The 25,690-nt window shown below is 45.0% G+C and overlaps 1 protein-coding gene across 6 annotated transcripts in view; it reads left to right on the forward strand.

Moving 5' to 3' along the window:
• The window catches only part of EEF2K (eukaryotic elongation factor 2 kinase), a 65,632-nt gene that overhangs the window by 12,447 nt on the left and 27,495 nt on the right, over positions 1-25,690 (forward strand). For all 6 annotated transcript variants that reach the window (XM_077906954.1, XM_077906953.1, XM_077906949.1 and 3 more), the window contains exons 2-4: positions 7,020-7,341; positions 21,754-21,854; positions 25,420-25,480. In XM_077906954.1, the coding sequence (XP_077763080.1) occupies positions 7,096-7,341; positions 21,754-21,854; positions 25,420-25,480 (408 nt within the window). In that variant the 5' untranslated portion in view covers positions 7,020-7,095. The remainder of the gene's footprint in view (positions 1-7,019; positions 7,342-21,753; positions 21,855-25,419; positions 25,481-25,690) is intronic.

A 25,690-nucleotide genomic window follows, 5' to 3' on the forward strand; every position in this document is an offset into this window, starting at 1 on the left:
TATTTTGAGTGGCCATGTGCTTAGCCAAAAACCAGCAGTTGTTATTAAGGAGAGAATAGCTGTTGGGGGACAGTTAGCAGGCGCTGCCACAGCTGCCTTAAGAGCAAGTTTATGGCAACGGAAAAACCATAAAACAGCTCCTGCTCAATCAGTTCTAGATTGAGTGCCTGCTGAGTACAAGGCGCTGTGACAGGCAGGCTCACAGCTGCTTGTCTGAAGCTCCTTTTGTTTCCCTTGTGAACTGGCTGTGGAACCTCAAGCCACTGCCGCACTCAGCTCCCCCCACAAATGGGGGAGTTGGTGAGATGAATTAATTTAGTCAACATCACCAGTAGCACAGCTTGGGTTTGTACCCGAGTACAGGTTCCTAACTATACTGCCTCTGCCGAGCACCATCCCAGCCCCCAGAGGCCAGTGACCTGCCTTGGTCAGCAGAGGTTCTGGCCCAGGGCTGAGCAGGGCAGAGTAAGCACTGGGGCTGGGAGTGGCCGGGAAGCAGGGAGAAGTGGGCCCAGGGCCCAGGCAGTTTTTGGTAACAAGCAGGGTCAGGTGGCTCAGGCATTGGCTCCAGCCCATGACTGTGTCTTGCCCACGGGATAAGAAACAAGCTTTGCAGTTGACACCTAGAGCTGTGATTTTCAAGAAATCACTGTGGGTGGTTCATTAAAGAAACAGAATGAAAAGAAAGTAAAGCAAAACAAAAGTGAGTAGAAAATAGAGTGCATTGTACAAAGTAAAGCTAAGTACAGATTCCCAAAACTTTAATTTACATTTTGTGTGTATTGAATAGTTAATAGGATAGTTAGGACTGCTGTAATAACTGTTTTTTTTTTTTAAGAAATATTTATTTATTCATGAAAGACACACAGAGAGGCAGAGACACAGGCAGAGGGAGAAGCAGGCTCCATGCAAGGAGCCCGATACGGGACTTGATCCCAGGACCCCGGGATCAAGACCTGAGCCGAAGGCAGAAGCTCAACCACTGAGCCACCCAGGCGTCCCTTTTTTTTTTTTTTTTTTTAATATTTTTGTAATAACTGTTAAGAAAGAGCCAGAACCTCCTAGAAGGCTGCCTGCAGATGGAAAGAGCTGATAAGAATAAAGGGAATTATTGCCTTGATCTAAAAATGTTTTAAAATTGTTTTCACTTATTTATTCTTTTATACTGAAAGCAGTCCAGCTCTGTAAAAAGTGAAAACAGTATAGAAGTGTGCAAAGTTCTTAAAAGTTCCCTCCACCCCCAGCTGCCAGCTTCCACTGCCACTGCTCATCCCAATGTTGGTAGAACTCCCGGGGGTCCCTGAGGGAAGCTTTAATGCATCTACAAATGTCCTTTTTCTTTTCTTTTCTTTTCTTTTCTTTTCTTTTCTTTTCTTTTCTTTTCTTTTCTTTTCTTTTCTTTTCTTTTCTTTCTTTTTTTCTTTTCTTTTCTTTTCTTTTCTTTTCTTTTCTTTTCTTTTCTTTTCTTTTCTTTTCTTTTCTTTTCTTTTCTTTTCTTTTCTTTTTTCTTTTCTTTTCTTTTCTAAGTAGGCTTCACTCCCAATGTGGGGCTCCAACTCATGATCTCGAGATCAAGAGTCGCATGCTCTACCAACTGAGCCAGCCAGGCCCCCTTTCCTTTAACAAAAGTAGGATTACCATAATATACTTCCTGTTCTGCAACTTGCTATCTATCTATCTATCTATCTATTTATTTATTTATTTATTTATTTATTTTTTAAGATTTTTATTTATCCATGAGAGACAGAGGCAGAGACACAAGCAGAGGGAGAAGCAGGCTCCCTGCAGGGGAGCCTGATGCAGGACTCAGTCCCAGGACCCCAGGATCACGACGTGAGCTGAAAGCAGACACTCAACCACTCAGCCACCCAGGCGCCTCCGCAACTTGCTTTTTAAATTTAACAGTTTTCAGGGATCCCTGGGTGGCGCAGCGGTTTAGCGCCTGCCTTTGGCCCAGGGCGTGATACTGGAGACCCGGGATCGAATCCCACGTAGGGCTCCCGGTGCATGGAGCCTTCTTCTCCGTCTGCCTGTGTCTCTGCCTCTCTCTCTCTCTCACTGTGTGCCTATCATAAATAAATAAAATTAAAAAATAAATAAATAAATAAATAAATAAATTTAACAGTTTTCAGAGTGCTTAGCTGGCTCAGTCAGTAGAACAAGTGACTTCATCTTGGGGCTGTCAGTTTGAGCCCCACATTGGGTGTAGAGATTATGTAAAAATAAAATCTTAAAAAACAAAATTTCACAGTTTTTCTTAGCTTTTTTTTTAAACTGAAGCTTTATTGAAATATAATTCACAAACTGTACAGTCCATCCATATAAAGTGTACAATTTGGGGTGCCTGGGTGGCTCAGTCAGATAAGCGTCTACCTTCTGCTCAGGTCATGATCTTGGGGTCCTGGGATCAAGCCCCACATCTATCTCTCTGCTCAGCAGGGAGTCTGCTGCTTCCTCTTCTTCTGTAATCTCTCTCACTCTTGCTTTCTCTCAAATAAAATCTTTAAAAAGGTGTACAGTCCAGTGGGTTTTAGCATATTGGCAGTCATACAACCAACACCAGTTTGAGAACATTTTGGCCAACTCCAAAGAAACCCATTAGCAATACTCATTCCCTCCTCTATGTCTCCCCTTCCCCATCCTTAGGCAATCACTCACATATCTTCTCTCTATATAGATGTACCTTTTCTGGATATTTCCTATAAATGGAATCATTCAATATGGGGTCTTTTGTGGTTATTCTTTTACTTAGCCTGATGCTTTTAAGGTTCATTTAAGTGTTGGGTTCTTCACTCCTTTCTGTGGCTGCATAGCATTCCCTTGTGTGGATACATTTTGTTTATCCATTCATTAGTTGCTGGATACTTAGGTTGTTTCCCCTTTTAGCTATTATGAATAATACTTCTGTGAACATAAGTATACAAGGTTTTATGTGGATGTTTTCATTTCTTTTGGCTGTATACCCAGGAGTGGAATTATATTGTAATTCTGTGGTTAACTTTCTGAGGAAACAAGTGCCAGACTATTTTCCAAAGTGGTTGCACCATTTCACATTCCTACCAACAGTGTATGAGGGTTTCAGTATCTCTGTACCATGCCAACATTTGTTATTTTCTCATTTTTTAAAAAAATTATATCCATCCCAGTGGGTGTGGTTTTTTTAAAAAAATTTTTTATTTATTTATGATAGTCACACACACACAGAGAGAGAGGCAGAGACACAGGCAGAGGGAGAAGCAGGCTCCATGCACCGGAAGCCTGACGTGGGATTCGATCCCGGGTCTCCAGGATCTTGCCCTGGGCCAAAGGCAGGTGCCAAACCACTGCGCCACCTGGGGATCCCCAGTGGGTGTGGTTTTGACTTGCATTTCCCTACTGACCAATGATGCTGAGCATTTTTCAAGTGTTTATTGGTCATGAGTATATCTTCTCTAGAAAATGTCTGTTCAAGTCCATTCAAGCCCTTTGCCCATTTTTTAATTTAGGTTGTCATTTTATTGTTAAGTTGTCTATGTTCTTTATAGACTTATAAAGAACTCCTCTCTTATCTGTTCTATGATTTGTGAAGGTTTACTCGTTCTCTCGTTCTCTCGTTGCTATCTCGGTGTCCTTTGAAGCACCAGTGTTTAGTTTTGGTGGTGCTTAATTTATCTTGTTCTTTTGTTGCTTGTGTTTTTGGTATCATATCCTTTTTTTTAAGATTTTATTTATTCATGAGAGACACAGATAGAGATAGAGATGGGGGGTGGGGTCGGCGGGAGAGGCAGAGATACAGGCAGAGGGAGGAGCAAGCTCCATGCAGGGAGCCTGATGTGGAACTTGATCCCAGGACTCCAGGATCATGCCCTGGGCCAGGGGCAGGCGCTAAATCGCTGAGCCACCCAGGGATCCCCATATCTTTTTTTTCTTTTAAAGATTTTATTTATTTATTCATGAGAAACAGAGAGAGAGAGAGGCAGAGACACAGGCAGAGGGAGAAGCAGCCTCCCTGTGGGGAGCCCGATATGGGACTTGATCTTGGGACTCTGGAATCACTCCCTGAGCCAAAGGCAGACGCTCAATCACTGAGCTACCCAGGCATGTGTGTCTCTCTCTCTCTCTTTGTATTTTTTAAAGATTTTATTTATTCATGAGAGACACACAGAGGGAGGCAGAGACATAGGCAGAGGGAGAAGCAGGGTCCTCGCAGGGAGCCCAATGTGGGACTCTATCCATGGACTGGGATCATGCCCTGATTCAAAGGCAGATGCTCAAGTGCTGAGCCACCCAGGCGTCCCTGGTATCATTTCTAAGAAGGCTTTGCTTGACCCACATTAGAAAGATTTTCTCCTATGTTCTTTTCTTTCTTTCTTTCTTTCTTTTTTCTTTCTTCCTTTCTTTTCTTTTCTTTTCTTTTCTTTTCTTTTCTTTTTTCTTTTTCTTTTTCTTTCTTTCTTTCTTTCTCTCTCTCTCTCTCTCTCTCTCTCTCTCGAAGATTTTATTTATTTGAGAGCGAGAGCAAGCAGGGGGAGGGAGAGGGACAAGCAGACTCTGTAGTAAGCATGGAGTCTGACATGGGGCTGGATCTCAGGACCCCGAGACCATGACCTTAACTGAAATCAAGAGTTGGACACCTAAACAACTGAGCCATCCCGGTGCCCCTCCTGTTACTTTCTAAGAGTTAGGTAATATTTTAGCCTTTATATTTAAGTCTTTGATTAGTTATTTTTGTGACTAGGGTAAGGAAGGGGTTCAACTTTATTCTTTTGCCTCTTATATATTCGCTTGTCCCATACCATGTGTTGAAAAGATTATTCTTTCTCCATTGAATTGTCTTGGTGCCCTTGTCATAATCAATGGCTGTAAACGTCAGGGTTTATTTATTGACTCTCAAATATATTCCATTGATCTGTGTCTATCCTTATGCCAAAACCCACTATCTTAATTATTGCAGCTTCGTAGCAAGTTTTGAATTCAGGAAGTATGACTCCTTCAACTTTGTTCCTCTTTTTTCAAGACTATTTTGGCTATTTTGGGTCCCTTGAATTTTCATATGAACTTAGGACCTGGCTTGTTAATTTCTTCAAAGAAGCCGTTAGAATTTTGATAGTGATTGGTTTGAGTCTATAAATCAATTTGGGGAGTATTGCCATCTTAGTAGTATTAAATCTTCTAATCTCTGAACACAGAATATCATCCCATTTTTTTTAGATCTTTTTTTTTTTAAGAGTTTATTTATTCATGAGAGGCGCACACACACACACACACACACACACACACACGGGCGTGGGGGGCAGAAACACAGGCAGAGGGAGAAGCAGGCTCCATGCAGGAAGCCTGACGTGGGACTCAATACCACATTTCCAGGATCACACCCTGGGCTGAAGGCAGTGCTAAACCGCTGAGCCACCTGGGCTGCTTTTTATTTTTTATTTTTTTAGATCTTTAATTCTTTCACCAGGTTTTGTTTTTCAGTGGACTAGTCATGGACTTCTTTTTTTTTTAAATTTATTTATTTATGATAGTCACACAGAGAGAGAGAGAGGCAGAGACATAGGCAGAGGGAGAAGCAGGCTCCATGCACCGGGAGCCTGACGTGGGATTCGATCCCGGGTCTCCAGGATCGCGCCCTGGGCCAAAGGCAGGCGCCAAACCGCTGCGCCACCCAGGGATCCCTGGACTTCTTTTATTAAATTTATTCCCAAGTATTTTATTATTTTGATGTTCTTTTTTTTAAAGATTTATTTATTTATTCATGATAGACATAGAGAGAGAGAAAGAGGCAGAGACACAGGAGGAGGGAGAAGCAGGCTCCATGCACCGGGAGCCTGACGTGGGATTCGATCCCGGGTCTCCAGGATCGCGCCCTGGGCCAAAGGCAGGCGCCAAACCGCTGCGCCACCCAGGGATCCCCAATTTTGATGTTCTTTATAGATGGATTTATTTTCTTAATTTCATCTTTGAATTTTTTACTGCTACCATATAGAAATAGTACTGACTTTAGTATTCTATAATCTTGCTGAACTTTTTCTTCACTCTTTGTATATCTGTATATCTAGAGCTTCCCCTGTCTTTGTAATAGGCACACAACAGTGTATGGTATTGAAAGCTGTCGTTAATTTAACAAACCTCCACTGATGGACATTGTGGGCTGTTAGCATTTCTTTCTTTCTTTCCTTTTTTCCTTTCTTTTCTTTCTTTTCTTTCCTGTTATTGATCATGCTAAAGAGAACATTCTTTGGGCCACTCAACCATTCTAGGAGTATGTATTGAGCACCCACTCTGTGCCAGGCACTCTTTGAGGCACTGGGGTTATAGACAATAAAAAAGTAAATGAGGTTTCAGCTTAGGAACATCTCTGTGTAGAGTATAAAACAGAGAGATGTGCTAGGGAGTGCCTAGATGTGCATTTGGGAGGAATTCTTTGAATTCAGGAGCCAGAGAAGATTTTTCTAAGAGGGAACTTTTGAGCCAGGATCCAACTGATGAGAAAGAACCCACTGTTGGAAGGTTAGGGAGATTGTTCCAGTCACAGGGAATAGCGAATACAAAACCCTGGGGTGGAAATGGGCTGGCTCCCTCTGCTCACCAAACAGAAAGCAAGCCAGGGGGCCTGGAGAGCTGCCAAGGCCAGAGGAGAAGTGGGCAGGAACCAGACCAAGGCCGGCTTTTTGGCCTTACAAGCCATTTGCATTTTATTAATAATGTGGAGAGAAGCTGCAGGAGGGTGTTAAGCAGCGGAATGACTTGATCTACTCTGTATTCTAAAAAGATCACCCCAGTTGCTTAAGAAGCATTTATTTTCCCTGCCTTATTTCAAACACTGAGTTCTTCAAAGTGGAATTACTGGGTCGACGGGTTTGTACATTTAAAATGTTCTAGATGCTGCGTGCCAAGTGCCTCCCCAAAAGATAGCTGTACTTTTCACTCCGAGGATGCCAGCTCTTTTTGTCACCAGGGCCATTCAGGGTGAGGTGCACAGTGAGCTCCCCCCACCCTTTCCCTGGGCTTCGGCATCCATTGTCTTGCTTCTCTTGTAGGACCCACAGCGCTGCATTTGCTCTACAATTCTGGCTGTACTGCCCACAGCTTGGGTAACACGGGCCTCCTGGGAACATGGCAGACGAAGACCTCATTTTCCGCCTGGAAGGTGTTGATGGTGGCCAGACCTCCCAGGCTGGTCATGACGGTGAGTCCGAGGCAGACAGCGACGATGAGGAAGGTTACTTCATCTGCCCCATCACTGATGATCCCAGGTCACACCAGGATGTCAATTCCAAGGTTAATAACTACTACAGCAACCTAACAAAGAGTGAGCAGTATGGCTCCAGTGGGTCCCCGGCAAGCTCCTTCCATTTTAAGGTGAGTGGACCAACCCATCCCACCCCAGCCCGCCTGCTGCAAGAGATGGGGAGTTGGGGGATCAATGGTTGGGGTCTTGCCCCCAACAGTGGACAGCACTCTAAATCCCAGATTGGGGGATATGCCTATTAAACGGGGAGGATTTTGTTAGCTTAAAACAAGTTTCGTTACTTTAGAGTGGTGTTTTGTTTTTTTAAAGATTTTTTAAAGATTTTATTTATTTATTTGTCAGCAAGAGAGCACAAGCAAAAAAAAACAAAAAAATTTTTAAAAAAATTATAAAAAAAAAAAAAAAAGAGCACAAGCAAGGGGGGAGTGGCAGGCAGAGGGAGGAGACTCCTCGCAGAGCAGGGAGCCCGATGCTGGACTCAGTCCCAGGACCTGGAACTCGATCCCATGACCCCGAGATCATGACCTGAACCGAAGGCAAATGCTTAACTGCCTGAACCACCCAGGTGCCCCTAGAGTGGTGTTTTTGAAATAGCTGCTCAGGACCCACTACTGGGTTTTGAAAACATTGACTTCTAAAAAAATGCAACAGAACAGAATAGGTTAGGAAATATTGGAGAGCACTGAAAATTGTAAAGATCTTATTTTTTGGAACATATACTCACACATGTTCACATACGTAAATGTGATGACCTAGTTGGTTGTTGACATCTGAGTTCTAATCATGTAAATATTTGTATTTCCCCCCTGATGTATGTGTGTGTGGGTCCAGGGACGTGATTAAAAAATAACACTGCTTGGAGTTGGACATCCTTCTGGATTGAGGAAAGGGTACTTATTTTGTTAGGGATTTGTGTTCCTACCACGATAAAGCTGGTAAAAAGGAGAGGAGGAAAGATGAACATTACTGGGCTTTTGTATAATAACTGGTGATGAAAAAATTTCATTTATTTAGTTTAGTAATCTCTTTGCCCAACATGGGCTCAAACTCATAACCCCGAGATCAAGAGTCATGTGCTCTTCCAACTGAGCCAATCGGACACCCTGAAAAAATTTTGAATGCAACAATGTTATCCTGATTTAATTTAATGCCCACCAACAGAAGGTATCTGATAGTGCTGTAAGCAAAATGCGCATCACCACTTTGGGATTTGGAATTGGAGCCATTCTTCTCTAACTTCAGAATCAATCTATTTTTAGAAAATTAATAATTCTAGTTCTTGGACAGTTGGGTATTTACTTCCTGTCAGGGCTGGAGTTCTAACTGAAGTCCCTGTGGGGCAGGCGGCTCTAGAAACAGCCTGGCGGGTCCCCTCTGAGATTGGGGGCCCCTGCAGGGTCAGCTTGTGGCTTGCCCCACTTTGCCAACCTCAGCCAGCCTCCGAAACTCACACTCAGCCCCACGGAGGGCAGTGTGGGAAGGACTGGGGAGCAGCCCAGTGCTTCTGTCTGTTTGCTGTGGGCCAGGGAGGCTTGGGGAGACAGAGATCCCTGAGATATCCTGTACCTGGTTTGAGGGGACCCAGGTGCCAGCAGAGGGCTCAGGGTTGAAGGGCTCAAGAAACAGACACCAGCTCACACCAGCTCAAGGGAAGAAGTGGTATTTATTATAACAGTCCAGGAATGTTTCTTGGGACCCAGGGGAAGAAACTGTGTCTGGTCTCTCAGGGGATGAGTCTAGGAACCGGAAGGCAGGAGGACTGTCTCTCTTTACCTGTCCTTCATTCTTCTCTGCCTCAGTCTAGCTAGCAGGAAAGTGGACCCCTACTGCCCCAGTGCCCCCTTATTACAGTTGGAGCCACATGCAAATACAGATTTGACCCCTCCAACCCAGTCGCTGGGGGTGAATATCTGGTTGGCCCAGCCTGGATCAGGCATTCTCTGTCTGACCCAGTCATTTCTGACCCAGGCCATGAGATTGAGGGAGTGGGGGGCGGTGTCCCAGAAGAGGGACTGCTTCCAGGGAAGGAGGATCCTGGTGGCCTCCTAGTCGGGGGGTCAGACCTCATAGCTTCTTGTCCAGAGAAACCATGAGCCTGGTGGGGGCTTTTTGGAAGACATTGAGAGGGCCCAGGAGCTAAAGAGTCTCAGGTACGGATGGCCAGCCCCTGACCACAAAATGTGACTACAGTGAAGCCTTTAAAGGAAGTGCAGACTGAGTCTGCCATTGAATGGGGGTTTGTCTGCACCTGTGGCTTGAGGATGTGAGCCTCACAAGGGCAGGACACTGTGGCCTCTTTATCTCTCATCCCTAGTGCCAGGACTGGGGCCATGCTCTGCACACCGTAGGTGCTTTATTCAGAATCAGGGAGGGGAGGGACACCTGGGTGGCTCAGCGGTTAAGCATCTGCCTTCAGCTCAGGGTGTGATCCCGGGGTCCTGGGATCGAGTCCCACATCAGGCTCCTTCCATGGAGCCTGCTTCTCCCCTCTGCCTTTGTTTCTGCCTCTCTCTCTCTCTCTCTCTGTGTCTCTCATAAGTATATAAAGTCTTAAAAAAAACAAAATTATTTAAAAAAAATAATCAAGGAGGAGATGGAGGAATGCTGAACTCACTTTGGGTGCCCTCTTGCTAAAGGATAACATTCATATAAAACATAAACCCCTGTGGGCCATTTTACAATAGTTATTAAAATAAAAAATACAGTTCCTATGGCATCTGGAGATAGCAGACCTCCAGAGAATCGTCCTCAGCCAAAGTGTTCCCACTGGAAGTACTATAGGCATTTGGGGAGGGACAGTTCTTTATTGGGTGGGACTATCCCATATATTATAGGATATTCAGCATGTCTGCCCCCCACCCAATAAGTACTACTATTCTCCCCTGTTTTTTTTTTTAAAGATTTATTTATTTATTTATTCATGATAGAGAGAGAGAGGCAGAGACACAGGAGGAGGGAGAAGCAGGCTCCATGCCGGGAGCCCGACGTGGGACTCGATCCCGGGACTCCAGGATTGCGCCCTGGGCCAAAGGCAGGCGTTAAACCACTGAGCCACTTAGGGATCCCCTCTCTCCTGTTTTTATGGCAACCTAAAATGTTCCCTGCCATGTATTTGCAAAGCCCACACGAGGGGGTACCCACCTCAGTTTAGAACTGGTACAGAGGTATTTATATCAGCATCCAAATTTACATATGCAAAGATACTGTTTGTAATAAAGAAAAAATGGCAATAGCTCAAATGTGCTTATTTAAATTATGAACTATGGTCTTAAGAGAATACTGTATTTACATTAAAACAAAGATGATGTTTTCATGTGATTTGACTTGAAAACAGTGCCATGGTGTGTGTGTGTGTGTGTGTGTGTGTGTGTGTGTGTGTGTATTTGGGCGGGGGAGGAGGGAAGATCCATGAAAAGCCATAGGGCAATATGGACATAATTAGAATAAACAATGTTAGCTATTTTTACTTTTAAATACTGGTAAGTAAAAAAACAAATTGAAATACAATACAGTCCCACATTTATAAAAAAAAATTATATACACACATCTTAGTATCTACATAGCAAAAACTGATGGAGGAATTTGTACCCAAGAGTTAACAGTGATTCTCTCTGGGGGAGAGGGTGCCGTTATGGGAGACTTTATCCACGTTATATATATTTTTGAACATTCAGGAATTTTGAACTACATATACATATTGTGTGCAGAAAAGGACTTGTAGAAGAAGAAAAATAAAACAAAACAGCCAGGTAACCTCCCCTCTGCCAAACAAATCAATAAATTGCCCCTCCTCAAAATTTCTATAAGGCATAGTTCAAAATTCTCACCGAGGATGGGAGCACTCGTGGTCCCCAGGGATCCTTCAAGTAGGCTCTGTTCACCCCACACTGCTCCTTGTTCCTAGAATAGGTTTCCCTTTTCACGCCTCTGCCTGCAACCTCTTTAAACCGATGTCTCAGTCTGGTCTGTTAAAATGATTGTCCCGGCTCCCTCAGGATGTGGTTTTAAGACACCCTGCCCTGGCTATCTCTTGTGCATCCCCTGGGGCATCTGTCATCCTCTGACTCAGCAGCGGCCTGCAAGGCTGGGAACTGATGGCTCTTCCCATCCCCTATACTTGTAGAATGACCAGTTATGGACCAGACGTGCCTCTCTTCATTGCCCACCGTCCTAGGTAACCGAAGGCCGGCTCTGTGTGGTTCCTGTTGCCTGTGGCAGCTTCAGAGGGGGACAGCAGCTCAGTTTTCCAAACCTCCCTCTCCCTGGTGCTCCTCCACAAAGCTCAAGTGTTTTTTTGTTTACTGTCGACATGGCAACCTGGGTGGTTCAACCAAAGTGGCCACCTCGAGTTCCTCCAAAGAGGCACCACACTGGCAGGTACCAGGCATGTATTGTGAACAGTCCAGTTCTGTCACTATCAAGGCCTTCCTCCTAGTTCCCTGGGGAATAGTGGCAGAGTCCTTCACCGCTGTCTTGAATGTCAGACAGCCAAGCGAGGATGTTTATAGTTTACAATAATGTGGAAAAGTTGTAAAGTGCTTCTGCTCTGGAGTTAAATTCAAATGGTAGAATATAGAGTACAGTTATAGCTTTGTAAAACACACTCACACGTGCATGCACACACATACACACACAACCAAAAACCCGGTAAAGAAGTATATCAGTGCACCAAAAGGGATTGTCTTTGGACAGGATCTAGAACAATCATATTCCCTTTCTACTGCTCTGTCATTTTTTCATTGCCTAGAATGAGCATATATATGTTTTTAATTTTTAAAAAATTTTTTAATAAAACGGGAAATTTTATTTTTAAAAACTGTTTTCCTGGTCTGGGTGTATCTTGGGGATCATTCCGTATCAGCATATATAGATCACCTCTCCTTTCCTTCCTTCCTCTTTTATTTATTTTTTTAATTTTTAAAAAATATTTATTTATTGTCAGAGAGAGCACGCACAAGCATGGGGAGCAACAGAGGGAGAGGGAGAGGTAGGCTCCCCACTGAGCAGGGAACCCGATGTGGGGCTTGATCCCAGAACCCTGGGATCATGACCTGAGCCAAAGGCAGATGCTTAACTGACTGAGCCCCCCAGGCGCCCCTCTCACCATTTTTATTTTTATTTTTATTTCTTTTTTTTTTTTTCTTTTTTTTTAAAGTTTATTTAGAGAGAGGAGGGGAGTAAAGGGAGAGGGAGAGAATCCCAAGCAGACTCCTCACTGAGTGCAGAGCCGGACACAAGGCTCCATCTAACCATCCTGAGGTCATGACCTGAGCCACAATCAAGAGTCAGATACTTAACCAGCTGAGCCACTCAGACACCCCTCGCCTCTTGTATTTTCTCTTGTATTTTTAGAGTGAACTATATTCTGGCACATGATGTACATGAATTTTTTTAGCCAGCTCCCCTCTTGGGAGACACTTTGATTGTTTCCTCCTTTCTTTTCTTTACAGACAGTGCTGTAATAAATCTCCGTATATGTATATCTAAGCAGACTTTAAAATGCATATATATTTCATAATACTTAAATATGTACAGGGTAAAAATAATTTGAGTTATATCCAAGGAATAGTGATAAGTAAGCCTTACTCCTCTGATCCCTGTTTCCCTGGGGTATGTCCTTCCAGAATTGTTCCTTGCATATATAAGCATGTACATGTATATATGACCCTCCCTTTTTCTTCTTTTACGGAAATGTTAGTTGACTATTAAACCTGTTTTGCACTCTGGTGGCTGAATTCCCATATTGGCACAGACGAGCTGCCATCAGCTAGCACTTACGTAACAGCCACCATGGGAAGGACGGGCACTGCTCTGCACACTTTGCTCATTTGAGCTATATAGCAGTCCTGTGAGGAAGGCTGTAGAGAGTAAACCTGATGCTCTGAGATCTTAATCGCTTGACCCTTCTTGTGACTGCAGCGTGCTGCAGCTTATTTTGTTGTATCTTGAGGGCTAAATATCGTCTGCATGCCCCATGTTGTATTGAACCCATCCCTCATGGACCTTGTATGAAGGTCGTTTCCAGTCCTTTGCTACAGACAGCTCTTCCATAAACATTTCTGTCCATATGTCCCTGTGCCCATGCAGGAGTACACCTGCCAGATAAATCCCCAGGGGTGGAATGGCTGGAGCCAGACATTTAGAACTTGGCTGGGCAGTGCCAACTACTCTTCAAAGAGGTTGCTACTACTTCCCATGCCCTGTCCCTTGTCAGAAGATTTTGGTGATTATACTTAGATTTTCAGTCCACCAAGGGTGACTCTAACAGCTTGCTCAAAGGACAGCAATTACCCCAGAATGAGACTGAGATGCCAGTGTCTGATGACTCACTGGGAAGAGAGACATCCCTGTCCACCAGAGCCCCAGGAAGCCCCACCCTGGCGGCACTGGGCTTCTGTCCCTGCCCAGTGGCCACAGGAAGCTCTATGACTTGGGGCTCTGCCCACTGCTTTGGAAATGCAGAATCTGACAGGGAAGCTTAGGCATCTAGCATCCAGAAAGCTTTGGACCTCCAGAAGTTGAGGGCCTGCTGGGCAGATGAAGGAAAAAGAGGGTGACACTGGCAGTGGGCAGGAGGCCACCCAGTGACCTGGTATCTAAAAAACAAGAGGGGACACAAGCCCGACTGCAGGGACTCCTCTGTCTGAAGCCTGTGCATGTGCTAAAATGCTCAATTCCAAAGTGCCTGGGTAGCTCAGATGGTTAACCTTTGGCTCAGGTTATGATTTCTGGGTTCTGGGATGGAGCTTGAACAGCAGGGAGTCGGTTTCTCCCTCTCCACCTGCCCCTCCCCTACCTCATGCTCGCTCACTCGCTCTCTTTCATAAATAAAATATTAAAAATAAAATGCTCAAATCCTGTGTGGAAATATGCTAGGATACAGAGGCCCCCTTTTTAAAATTTTACTTTGCAAATGTTTTTTAGCAGCTTCATTGCAATATAATTCGTCTAACATACAATTTACCCATTTAAAATGTCCAGTGCAGGGGCACCTGTGTAGCTCAGTCAGTTAAGCATCTGCTTTCAGATTGGGTTGTGATTCCAAGGTCCTGGGATCGAGCCCACGTGTCAGGCTCCCTGCTCAGTGGGGAGCCTGCTTCTCTTCCCTGCCTCCCACCTGTGCTCTCTCTCCCTATCTCTCTCTCAAATAAATAAAATCTTTAAAAATAAATAAAATATCCAGTGTAGCAGCTTTAAGTATATTTACACAATTATACATCCATATCACCACAATCAATTTTAGCCCTAATTTTAGCCCACAATCAATTTTCATTACCCTAAAAGGAAACCCCACACCTCTTAGCCACAGCACCCCCCATATATGGATCCATTTCACCCAGCTCATGGCAACCACTAATCTACTTTCAATCTCTATGGATTTGCCTGTTGTGGACATTTCATATAAATAGGATTATATAACGTGGGGTCTTTTACGTCTGGCTTCTTTCACTTAGTACAGTGTTTTCGAGGTTCATCCACACAGAAGCAAGTGTGTTTCATTGCTGAATACTACCCCGTTGTATGGATGGACCACATTTTATTCATCAGTTGCACTGCGTTTGGTTTGTTTCTCCCTTTTGGCTTTTGCAAATAATGATATACGAGTCATGTGGACATGTGTTCATTTCTCTTGGGTAGATACTTGGGAATGCATTGCTGGGTCATGTGGTCATACTTTCTGCTGGGTTCTCCTTTTGCAAAAGAGCAGGGGAGTGGGGCTTGATGGCCTTGGTCTGAGTTCTGGGTCTGCAGTTCCTGGTTGCTGCAGGTCTATAGGCAAGTTTCCACCTTGCTCTGTGAGCCTCAGAGGTGCAAGCTAGGATTCTGTCTCAGGAGGGGCTTCCCGGGGGCAAGGGCATTATGCCACCCTGGGGAGTGTTACTGCTTTACTGGTTATTTTTTAAAGATTTTATTTGCTTATTAGAGGGAGAGAGAGAATGCCTGTGCACATGCACATGTGGGGAGAGGGGTGGAGAGAGAGGGAGAAGCAGACTCCCACTAAGCAGGGAGCCCAATGTGGGGCTCGATCCCAGGATTGTGACCTGAACCGAAGGCAGATGCTTAACCGACTGAGCCACCAAGGTGCCACCACCTTTGCTGGTTATTATTTCCAACCTTCCCATCCTTCCCTCTCCAGCCGTGGCTCTGAACCCGACTGGGTGGAGGACACCAGAAACAACTACTCTTTTTGACAGACTTCTTTAGGACTTTTAGCTGTGTTTCCTTGGCAATAATTTGTTCAGCTGCTTATAGAAGTAATCCGTGTTCCTTGCAGAAAACGATGAGAGTGTAGCTGTAATTGCTATTCAGGTGCTAGTGTGTATTTAATTTCAGTCTTTTCTTTTTTTTTTTTTTAAGATTTTATTTGTTTATTCATGAGAGACACAGAGAGAGAGAGAGAGAGAGGCAGAGACTAGGCAGAGGGAGAAGCAGGTCCATGCAGGAAGCCTGATGTGGGACTTGATCCTGGGACCCCAGGATCATACCCTGGGCTGAAGGCAGACTCTTAACCGCTGAGCCACCCAGGCATCCCTATTTCAGTCTTTTCTGTATTTCACTCTAAATATAGACTTGACTAAATAGGGATTTTTATGACAATAATAAGATCATGTGTATTATATGCTCTTGGTAAGCACAGTTTTTCTTGGCAAACAAATGGTGCATATCTTTCCATATTAGTAAATGTGGATCTAGTTTATCTTTTTTCTTAATGGCTCCCCTTCAGCCCATTGTATGGCCATAGCACAGTCACTGTAAGGTTTGCTTCTTGTGGGGGATACTTAGGCACTTTCTAGTTTTTTGCTGCAGTAGTCAATGCTGAGTTTCATGGAAATTGCCTAAAACCTCTAGTTGCACGTGGTCCAGAGTGGGGAAGCCGCACAGCACTGTGGTCTCTTCCCTAGTGAACAAGGGAACTTCCCCAGTTCTTCCTGCTTCTTCTATGTGTCTTTGCGTATAGATTAACCCTTAGACTGTGAGCCAGGAGGGGCAAGCCAGGCTGACATAGAGCTACGAGTTTCTTAGAGTCTACAGAAAGGATGATGGGAGAAAACATTTTATAACATCCACTGGGAGAACAACAGCTGATATTTCAGGGAGATTGGAGGCAGCCTCCAGATTCTTCCCCACAGAAGATCGGAGGTCTTGATTGCTGTGTTGCTGGTAGTAAGAGTAGTGATATAAATACAGCGCCAATAGCAGTAACATCCTATGTTGCAAAGAAATGGCAAAGGCATGACCCGAACATCTGGCCTCACTTCTGGCATATTACAGGAAATTTGTTGTTACTATTATTACTATTTATGGATTTATTTTTATTTTGTACTCTCAGGCTTTGAAGAACCAAGGGTTTTTCTGTTCTCTAGGCAGGGTTATGATTTTCTTTTTGAGAGCCTCCCCTGGGTCTCCTATTCTGTTTAAGATACCACACCAACAACTGAGTTTGGATCTTTATTATTTTTAAAGATTTTATTTATTTGAGAGAGAGAGCATGAGTGGCGGTAAAGGGGTAGGGGCAGAAGGAGAGGGAGAAGCAGACTCCTCACTGAGCGTGGAGCCTGATGCGGGCTTGATCGCAGGACCTTGAGATCATGACTTGAGCTGAAACCAAGAGTTGGATCCTTAACCAGCTGAGCCACCCAGGTGTCCCACACCTTGATCTTTTTAATGGCTGATACTTCTATACCAAGTGTATGGAATCATCCCCTGTGGACAGGCAGGTTTTTGGCAATGCCTGAGTTTCGTCTGGCATTGTAAGCACAGACCCATCCTTGGGCTCCTCACCTGTGCACACCTGGGTTGGTGATCAGGATGACTGCGTCACAAGTCAGTGAAAGCACTGCCAGATGGCTGTCAAAGGTGACAGTACCAGCTTCCACTCCCCTCCATGTCTGGAAGTACCTACTTCTCAGGCTTCCATAAACACCTGTTTTAATTAACCTGTTGGGTAAAATAGAACACCAATGATTTGCAGCTCATTACAGGCCTGTTGAACTGTAATGAGCATTGCAACCTCAACGAGCCACTATTTCTGGGAGGGGGAAACAGGTCTACCCCAGGTGTAGGGGCAGGAATAAACTTGGCCACTAGTAGTCAAAACATTCTTCATTGTCTTTTGTAAACAAGGAAATGGAGATTCACACAGCCGTGGGTGGAAACCAAAGTCCAGGGAACAAATCTTCATCTAGGACCTTTTATATTGTGCTTTAAAAGAAGAGTTAGTTGCATTAAACCCATCAGTTGCCAACAAGGAGTAGCATGATTCTTTTCTGGGTTTGGGAAAAGTAATTTTGATCCTGTGAAACGCCACACCCTCAAATTCTTAAATACTTTTTTCCTTGATTGTTTTCAGTTGGAGCCACAGCCTCCAGCCAGGAGGTAATTTCTCTTGGTACTCCTCACTGAATGGGGGAGTCAGGGAGCGTTTGAGTCACTGGTTGAGAGAGTGCAGCTGGAGAGCCATGTGTCCTGCACAGAGCACCCATTTGGGCAGGCTCAGAACACTGCAGGTTCCTTGACAGGCTGGGGTCAGAGTCTGTCTCTGCTGTTCACAGCTGCCAGAATATGAGAGGAGACTGGTACTTTTTCATTTTTTTTTAAGCACAGAGATTCAGGAACTGTTTTAGTTATAAACATGTCTGTGGCAGGGAATAACAGGGAAAAATCAGTGACAAGCTTAAAGTCTAACAGTGGAGAACCATAGGTGAATGATGACATCAGTAATGACCTAGCTATTCCAGATAACTTGTAAATTCATGATGTCATGTTTGTGTTTAAAAATTTAAGTGTTGGGGATCCCTGGGTGGCTCAGCGGTTTAGCACCTGCCTTCGGCCCAGGGCGTGATCCTGGAGACCTGGGATCGAGTCCCACATTGGGCACCCTGCATGGAGCCTGCTTCTCCCTCAGCCTGTGTTTCTACCTCTCTCTCTCTGTCTCTCTGTGTGTGTCTCTCATGAATAAATAAATAAAATAATCTTTAATAAAATAAAATAAAAATAAAATAAAAATTTAAGTGTTGGGGGCGCCTGGGTGGCATAGTCGGTTGAGCACCTGTCTCTTGGTTTTGGCTCAGGTCATGATCCTTGGAGTCCTAGGATTCAGCCCTGTGCTGGGACCCTGGTCAGTGGGTGTCTGCTTGAAGATTCTCTCCCTCTGCCCCTCCCCACACTTGTACACATGCTCTCTCTCTCTCTCTTCCAAATAAAGAAATCTTAAAAAAAAAAAAAATTAAGTGATGTGTTCTCTGCCTGTTGGAGTGTCATTTAGGAGAAATTTTTTGGAGAACTCCAAATTTGTACATTTTAAATGTGATCCAGCAACTACACTTCCAAGAAATATGTCCTACCAAGATCTTGCACAATTGCATAAGGATTTGGGTACGAGGGTGTTCACTTTGGGACTGACTGCCTGTACTAGTAATTATCGGAGAGAATCCAAATAGCCATCAGCCCAAGGTTAGAGAAATACCATAAGGCACATTTATAATATTGTATGCCTTACAACTGCAGAAGGGAAATTGGGCCAATTGTATAGCCTTTCATATGACATAGAAAGACCTCCAAGGCCCAGTGTTCAGTGGGAAAAAGGAAGGTGCAGAACAGAATGGGAGGCTCTGGCCCGGTGCTATATTCCCGTGTGTTAACAAAGGCAGAGGGGCAGCCCGGGTGATTCAGTGGTTTAGCGCCGCCTTCGGGCCAGGGTGTGACCCTGGGGTCTTGGAATCGAGTCCCCCATCAGGGTTCCTGCAGGGAGCCTGCTTCTCTGCCTCTCTCTGTGTCTCTCATGAATAAATAAATAAAATCTTAAAAAAAAAAAAAAAGGCAAAAGAACAGACTTCCAGGGTAGTCACATTAGCAGCTGTCAACTGTGGTTTTCAGAGCAATGGGTCAGAAAGTACTTCCACTTTCTACTTCACATTCTGTAGTGCCTGTGGCTTTTCTACAGTAAGCAGATCATATATTTGGAATCAGGAAAATAATCAAGATCACTATATAAAGTGATCCCATGGCCCACTCTCCCGAAGGGCTGTACAGTGTGATTCCAGTCTTTCAAAAAATGCGTAGGAAGGATCTGGAAAAGAACAAGTCCAAAGCATTGACGATCGTTGCTCTGGGTGGACGCTGTGTGGTGGATTTGAAATTTGTCTTCTCTATTTTTTGAGTGTTTTCATGAAGCATGAATTAGCTTACGAATTGGAAGAAAGAAATCCTGGGCTTTAATTTTATATTTTGCAGAGATTGGAAAGCCTCAGTGAGGAAGCCCTAGCCCATGTGAACCATACTTGTCCATGTACTATGTGCATGTGTTTCTCAGAAAACTCAGTTGCTCTGCCTTTTCTCTTCTGGGCAGGATCCCAGCCATGAGGCTGAGGCTCAGGCCGGGGGCATGCTTGGGGTGCTGACCTGTCTGGGCCTGAGTCCGTGGGAAGCCTGCAGAGCTAGTCCTCGTGGCTGAGAGACACTGATGGAGGGTGAGAAGGTCTGGAATTGCTGGGTCTGCCATCCACAGTGTTCATCCCACCATCCAGCCCCCTCCCTGTGGTTCAGGCCTCTGGCCTGGAAAGGAATTGGGGCCTCACAGATTCTGCACGTGGCTGCAGGGCAGAGGTTCTGATTCTTTAGGGAAAAGTCAGGAAGAGATTGCTACCGAATATGAGTGGAGGAGTGTTTGGAGGGGACAGGGAAAGATTCCACTTGGGATTTTATAATCAATAAAATGAGCTTTTTATTATTTTTAAAAATTTTTATTTATTGGAGAGAGAGGCAGAGACAGAGGGAGAAGCAGATCCCTCACTGAGCAGGAGCTGGACGCAGGACTCAAACCCAGGACCATGATCATGACCTGAGTCAAAGATAGCCATTCAACCGACTGAGCCACCCAGGTGCCCCTAAAATGAGCTTTTTATTTTATTTTTTAAATTTATTTTTAAAATATTTTATTTACTTATTCATGAGAGACCTACAGAGAGAGAGAGAGGCAGAGACATAGGCAGAGGGACAAGCAGGCTCCATGCGGGGAGCCCAATGTGGGACTTGATCCTGGGACTCCAGGACCACGCCCTGGGCTGAAGGCGGCGCTAAACCGTTGAGCCACCCGGGCTGCCCTAAAATGAGCTTTTTAAAATAAAAAATGGGCTTATGTCATGATACTGTTGAGAATCAGCCTTATCTCCATAATATACCTTGGTCATCTTTCCCACTGAGTACCCAGAAGCCCTGGTTCTCAATAGGTTTTCAAAGGTGGGAGGGTTATTTTTGATCACCACAATGATGCAAGGCCACTAAGGCATTGAGAAGGTAGAGGACATGGATGTTAAAAGCCTGAAATGGGCAGGGCAGTTCTGCACAAAGAATTTTCCTGCATCCCCAGGATCTTGGAATGTCTCATGGAAATCTGTTTCTAATCATCTGAGCCTAGAACTTAACATTATGTTAATGTAAAGGCAACACATCTTCAGCGTGGTTGGAAATATTCTGAGTTTAGGAGGGTTGTGTTGTCTACGATTTTCATTTAGGGTGATAAAATTGGGCATATTTATGGTTTATACAATATTTACAGGTGATGTTGGCTCTGATAGGGTCCATAATTCCTACTAATAGGATAATAAGCACAGTTGTTTGGAAGGGCTCTTTAGCATTTTAAGTGGATATAATCAAAATGTATTTAGCCAGTCCCCACAGATGGACATTTGGGTTGAATTCAGTTTTGCACACAACAACACCTTATATATATATATGTTTGCAGATTTGTGTTTGTACTTCTCTAGGACACTTTTCTAGATGTCAGATTGCTGGGTCAGAATAAAAGAATTCACATTTTTCATCTCAGTACATTGCCAGGTTGCCTTTGGAGGAGTTTTAGACCCATTGACCCTATGCGAGGGCATCCATCTCCCGGTGTCCTGACCAGCACTAGTTATTAACGGTCATTAAATTGTTTGCTAGTCTAGGAGTACCTGGGTGGCTCAGTCAGTTATGCATTCAACTCTTGATTTCAGCTCAGGTCATGATCTCAGGGTCCTGGGATGGAGGCTAGAGTTGAACTCCCTGCTAGTTGGGGCATCTGCTTGCGATTCTCTCCCTCTCCCTGTCCCAACCCCCACTCTTGCTCACGCTTGTACATTCATGCTCTCTCTCTCTCCCCCCATAATAATAATAAAAAAATATTTAAAATGTTTGCCAGTCCAAACAAGGTGGGATAAGGGGTTGGTCTCTTATTTTTATTTTCAACTTTTTGTTTACAGGTGAAATGGTGTGTGCTTTCCTGTGTGAATTATGTTTCTTTGGTTTCATAGTTAATTAAGATTTGTCACTTCTGCCCATGGGACGGCTGTGCCCACGTGAGAACAAATAGCCTTTGGGGAACTTTGTTCTTGAAAGGATAATAGATGGGAATATTTCTCTCTCTGATGTTGTCTGTCTCCCCAGAGCTGGGAGACGCTTGGGAAATCACAGGATGGGAGGAGGCTGGACAGCATTGCCCCAGAAGCCCCTGGTCTCACATTTCCCTTTGCCTTTTGCAGGAAGCTTGGAAGCATGCGATTGAGAAGGCCAAACACATGCCTGACCCCTGGGCTGAGTTCCACCTGGAAGATATTGCCACGGAATGTGCCACACGTCACAGGTCAGCAGCTTGTCTGGGGGTGCTACATGGCCCCAGGTTCAAGGACTCCTTGGGGGTGTGGGTACTGCTTCTGCTCATAATCAGTGAGGCCTAAGTACCTTTGGAGGTCAAGAATGGAATAATAATAGTATCTGCCAATATTTGAGCATTTATGCATGCTTAAGGTGCTTTGCATCATCTCGTTTACTCCTCAGGATGGTCCTCTAACATATGTGTCAGGCAGGCCTGAGCCATGCTGTAGTTAACAAATAGTCCAGTGGCTCAATGCAGCAGCAGTGTGCTTCTCACTTAAGTGAAGTTGGGTGAGAGCCCAGGGACCCTTGGGGGCCGCTCTGGGATCCAGGTTTTTCCCATCTTGTGGTTCTACTGTCTCACCACATGGCTCCTACAGTTGCCATCAAAGGGAAAGTGAATGCATGGAGATCCATGTGGGCTTTTTGATGCCTTGGCCCTAGGAAGATTAGCAAAATGGAACTATCAGCATCTAGATTTCCTATTTGAAAAGGCAGAAAAGAGGAGTTATCTCAGGGGGTTTCAAGGAAGAAAACAGAGAATACCACAGAATACCACCACCAAGAATAACTGTGATGACAATGGCTCTTATATATTGAATACATGTGACAGGCACTGTTTGAAGCCCTCTATGTGTGTGTATTCATAAAAAAGCCTGAAGTAGGATTCATGTCAAGTATTTGGGACCACTCTTGAGAATCTGATGAGGGCCATTCTAGAAAGTTGCACACTTATGTCTAATTTTGTGTTGGACCTATCCTGGAGTCCACCCCCTTGTCCTGTGACCTCTGTAGACCCCTCTAGGCTGAATCCTCTAAACCAATAGCCCGAGGCCCAGAAATGTTCCAGGGGAGATGGAGGTTTGCCCAGGGTTACTTGGATGGTTAATAAGCCAACCTCCTGACTCTCAGTTCACTGTCTTTGAATTAGTCAGAACTCCATATCAAAGGCTGATGACAGAAACCCAATTCACAGTGTTAAGCATAGAAGGGAATGTTTGGCTCACACTTGTGACTTCAGGTAAGGCTAGTTCCAGATGCTCCAAGGACACTTTGGGCTTTTAACTCAGATAGACTCTCTTGTATCAGTGGCACAGATGTTCCCTGAGAGCCCCATATTTCATTTCATCCAACAGAAGAAGATCTTTTCTTTCTCAAAAAATTTTTTTTAATTTTTTTTTAATTTTTATTTATTTATGATAGTTACAGAGAGAGAGAGAGGCAGAGACACAGGCAGAGGGAGAAGCAGGCTCCATGCACCGGGAGCCCAATGTGGGATTCGATCCCGGGTCTCCAGGATCGCGCCCTGGGCCAAAGGCAGGCGCCAAACCGCTGCGCCACCCAGGGATCCCTCTTTCTCAAAAATTTTTAAACAAAAGTTCCATAATGAAATGTCATTGTTCTGGCTTTGGTTATATGCCCCTCTCTGAACCAGTCATGTGCCAGGAAGCTTTGCTCTGATTCGCCATGTCTAAATCACAACCCACAAGCCAGAGGGTCCTAGGGGTCAGTTCCACCCAGCCCACATATTCTGAGAATGGAGGACGGTGGTTCCCCAAAGGGAAGTTGGGATGCTATTGGAGAAAGAATGCTAGGCAGACAGAAATGGTGTACCCTTCTATGTCTTTCTGCAATGTGTCCCTGCTTCTATCTTGTGAGGAGATGGCATGCACAGAGCCTGGCATGCACCCCTTTCTGATCGCAGAAGGCCAACCTCCTAGCAGGCACTGGGGGTCATGCTGGCAGCTGAGGTCAGCATTGTGGGGGCCCCAGTAGGGCACAATATGGACTCTGTTCATCCCTGCCTATAAGGCCAACATGGTGACTGGTTGAGCACACCAGGTGACCCAGGCAGGCCCCTGGGAAAGCAGGCTCCCACATGCTGAGCTGGCTCTGTGTGTCCTGGAGCTCTGGGGTCCAGGGACCAAGCTGAGCTGTTTGTTTCCTAACTAAAGTGCTTAGAAACTCCAGAAAATTTCTAAACTGGAAGGCTTCCTCCTCTATTCCTGTTTTTTTTTTTTTTTTTTTTTTTTTTAGATTTTATTTATTTATTCATGAGAGACACAGGCAGAGGGAGAAGCAGACTCCATGCAGGGAGCCCGATGTGGGACTGGATCCTGGGTCTCCAGGATCATACCCCAGGCCAAAGGCAGCACTAAACTGCTGAGCCACCCAGGCTGCCCTCTATTCCTGGTTTTTAAAGAATGCTGGTGTAGGCCGTCCCCTGTGTTGAGACAGATTTCCTGTTCACATGGATTGTACACAGGCTGGCTAAGAGCAAGAATCTGGTTGAACCTGACCTGGGTCTGAATCCTGGCTCTCGGGCAAGTTACTCACCTCTTGAGCCTCAGTTTCCCCACCTGGAAAGTGGGCACAGTAATTGTGCCAATCTCACAGAGCTACTGCAAAGGTTAATTGAAGAAATCTGTTTTAATGCCCCACAGATAATGAATGCTTAGTGAACTTTGAGCAATTCTGACATTCATGGTGTCAGTGGCTGGGAAGGACAAATGAGATCTGTCTGACATCCCATATCTCTCCCGTCCCTCAACTTCTGGGTGTCCCTTAACCTTTAGTCTTGTTGGAAGTGAGGGTAGACAGTTTTCCTTTACCTTGGTAAAGGTAATAATATTAATAATACAGAGTAATAATAATAATCATTGCTGTTATTTATTGAACACAGTACTTGCTGTGGGCTGTTGCAGGCAAGTAGCAGCTCTGGTGGGCATCCCCCACCCTCCACCCCAGCCTGGGGGAGGTTACCTGCCAGGCTTCTGCTTGTCTTTACCCGTAGAGGTATTAGGCTCTGAGAAACCTGTTCTCACGGATCTGGGAGCGGTTTGGAGTCCATCCCGCTAAAGGGTGGGCCGGGGAGGCCTCCGCTAGAGCTGAGAACACCTCAGCCCTAGGGGAGGTTTTAGAATTTAGGGATTTACTGAAGTGAGGAGCTCTCCACCAAGCAGGTCTGTTTGAGGCCCAGCCAGGCCTAGGGGCAGATTTGCTCTGGGAGGATTCCTGAGAAAGGAAAGATGAAAATGTTCTGGAACCTTCTCTGTCTCTCTCTGCTTTGGGTGTCATCCAGCAGCCCCTTTCTCAGCTGGACTCAGAGGCAGGGTGCCCCCTACCCCTTCCTGCACCAACACACATGCCCAGCTACCTATGCTGGGCCTCACATAGGTACCCAGCAAGATCAGGGTACTGCTGCCTCCTGTCCTGGGACATGCACCATTTGTTGTGTTGACTGGTTAAAATAAGGATATTTATTTATTCAGCTGTTCATCCAACGTGCATTTTTTAAGCTTCCACACGTACCAGGCCCTGCAGTGAGGATGACACACAGGGGCCTGCCTTTGCGGCATTATAGTCCAGTGCAGGGGACCAGATGGGGAACAAGCCCACAAGTGCCGGAGGACATGTCGGAGAGGAAGGGGCAAGAGGCCAGTGTGTGCGGACCCGAGAGGGGAGGGAGACGTCCACAGACCCTTCATGTTTAGCCAGTGGGTGACAGGATCATGTTATAGATGCTGTGCCCTCAGGGTGGCTTCTCTCTCCAGGTACAATGCTGTCACTGGGGAATGGCTGGAAGATGAAGTTCTGATCAAGATGGCATCTCAGGTGAGCCATCCCCAGCCCAGTGAGCACAGAGCTGAGTGGGCATTCTTCCTGAATAGACTTCTATTCCTGTTCCCTCCCCTTCACACTCACTTAATTGTTTTAACTAAAGGGCATTCTTTATATTATTGTGTATTTATTTTTTAAGATTTTATTTATTTATTTGAGAAAGAGACAGAGATAATGAGAGATAGTAAGAGACAGTAGGAATGG

The sequence above is a fragment of the Canis aureus genome, chromosome 8 (assembly GCF_053574225.1).
Source record: "Canis aureus isolate CA01 chromosome 8, VMU_Caureus_v.1.0, whole genome shotgun sequence".
NCBI lineage: Eukaryota > Metazoa > Chordata > Mammalia > Carnivora > Canidae > Canis > Canis aureus.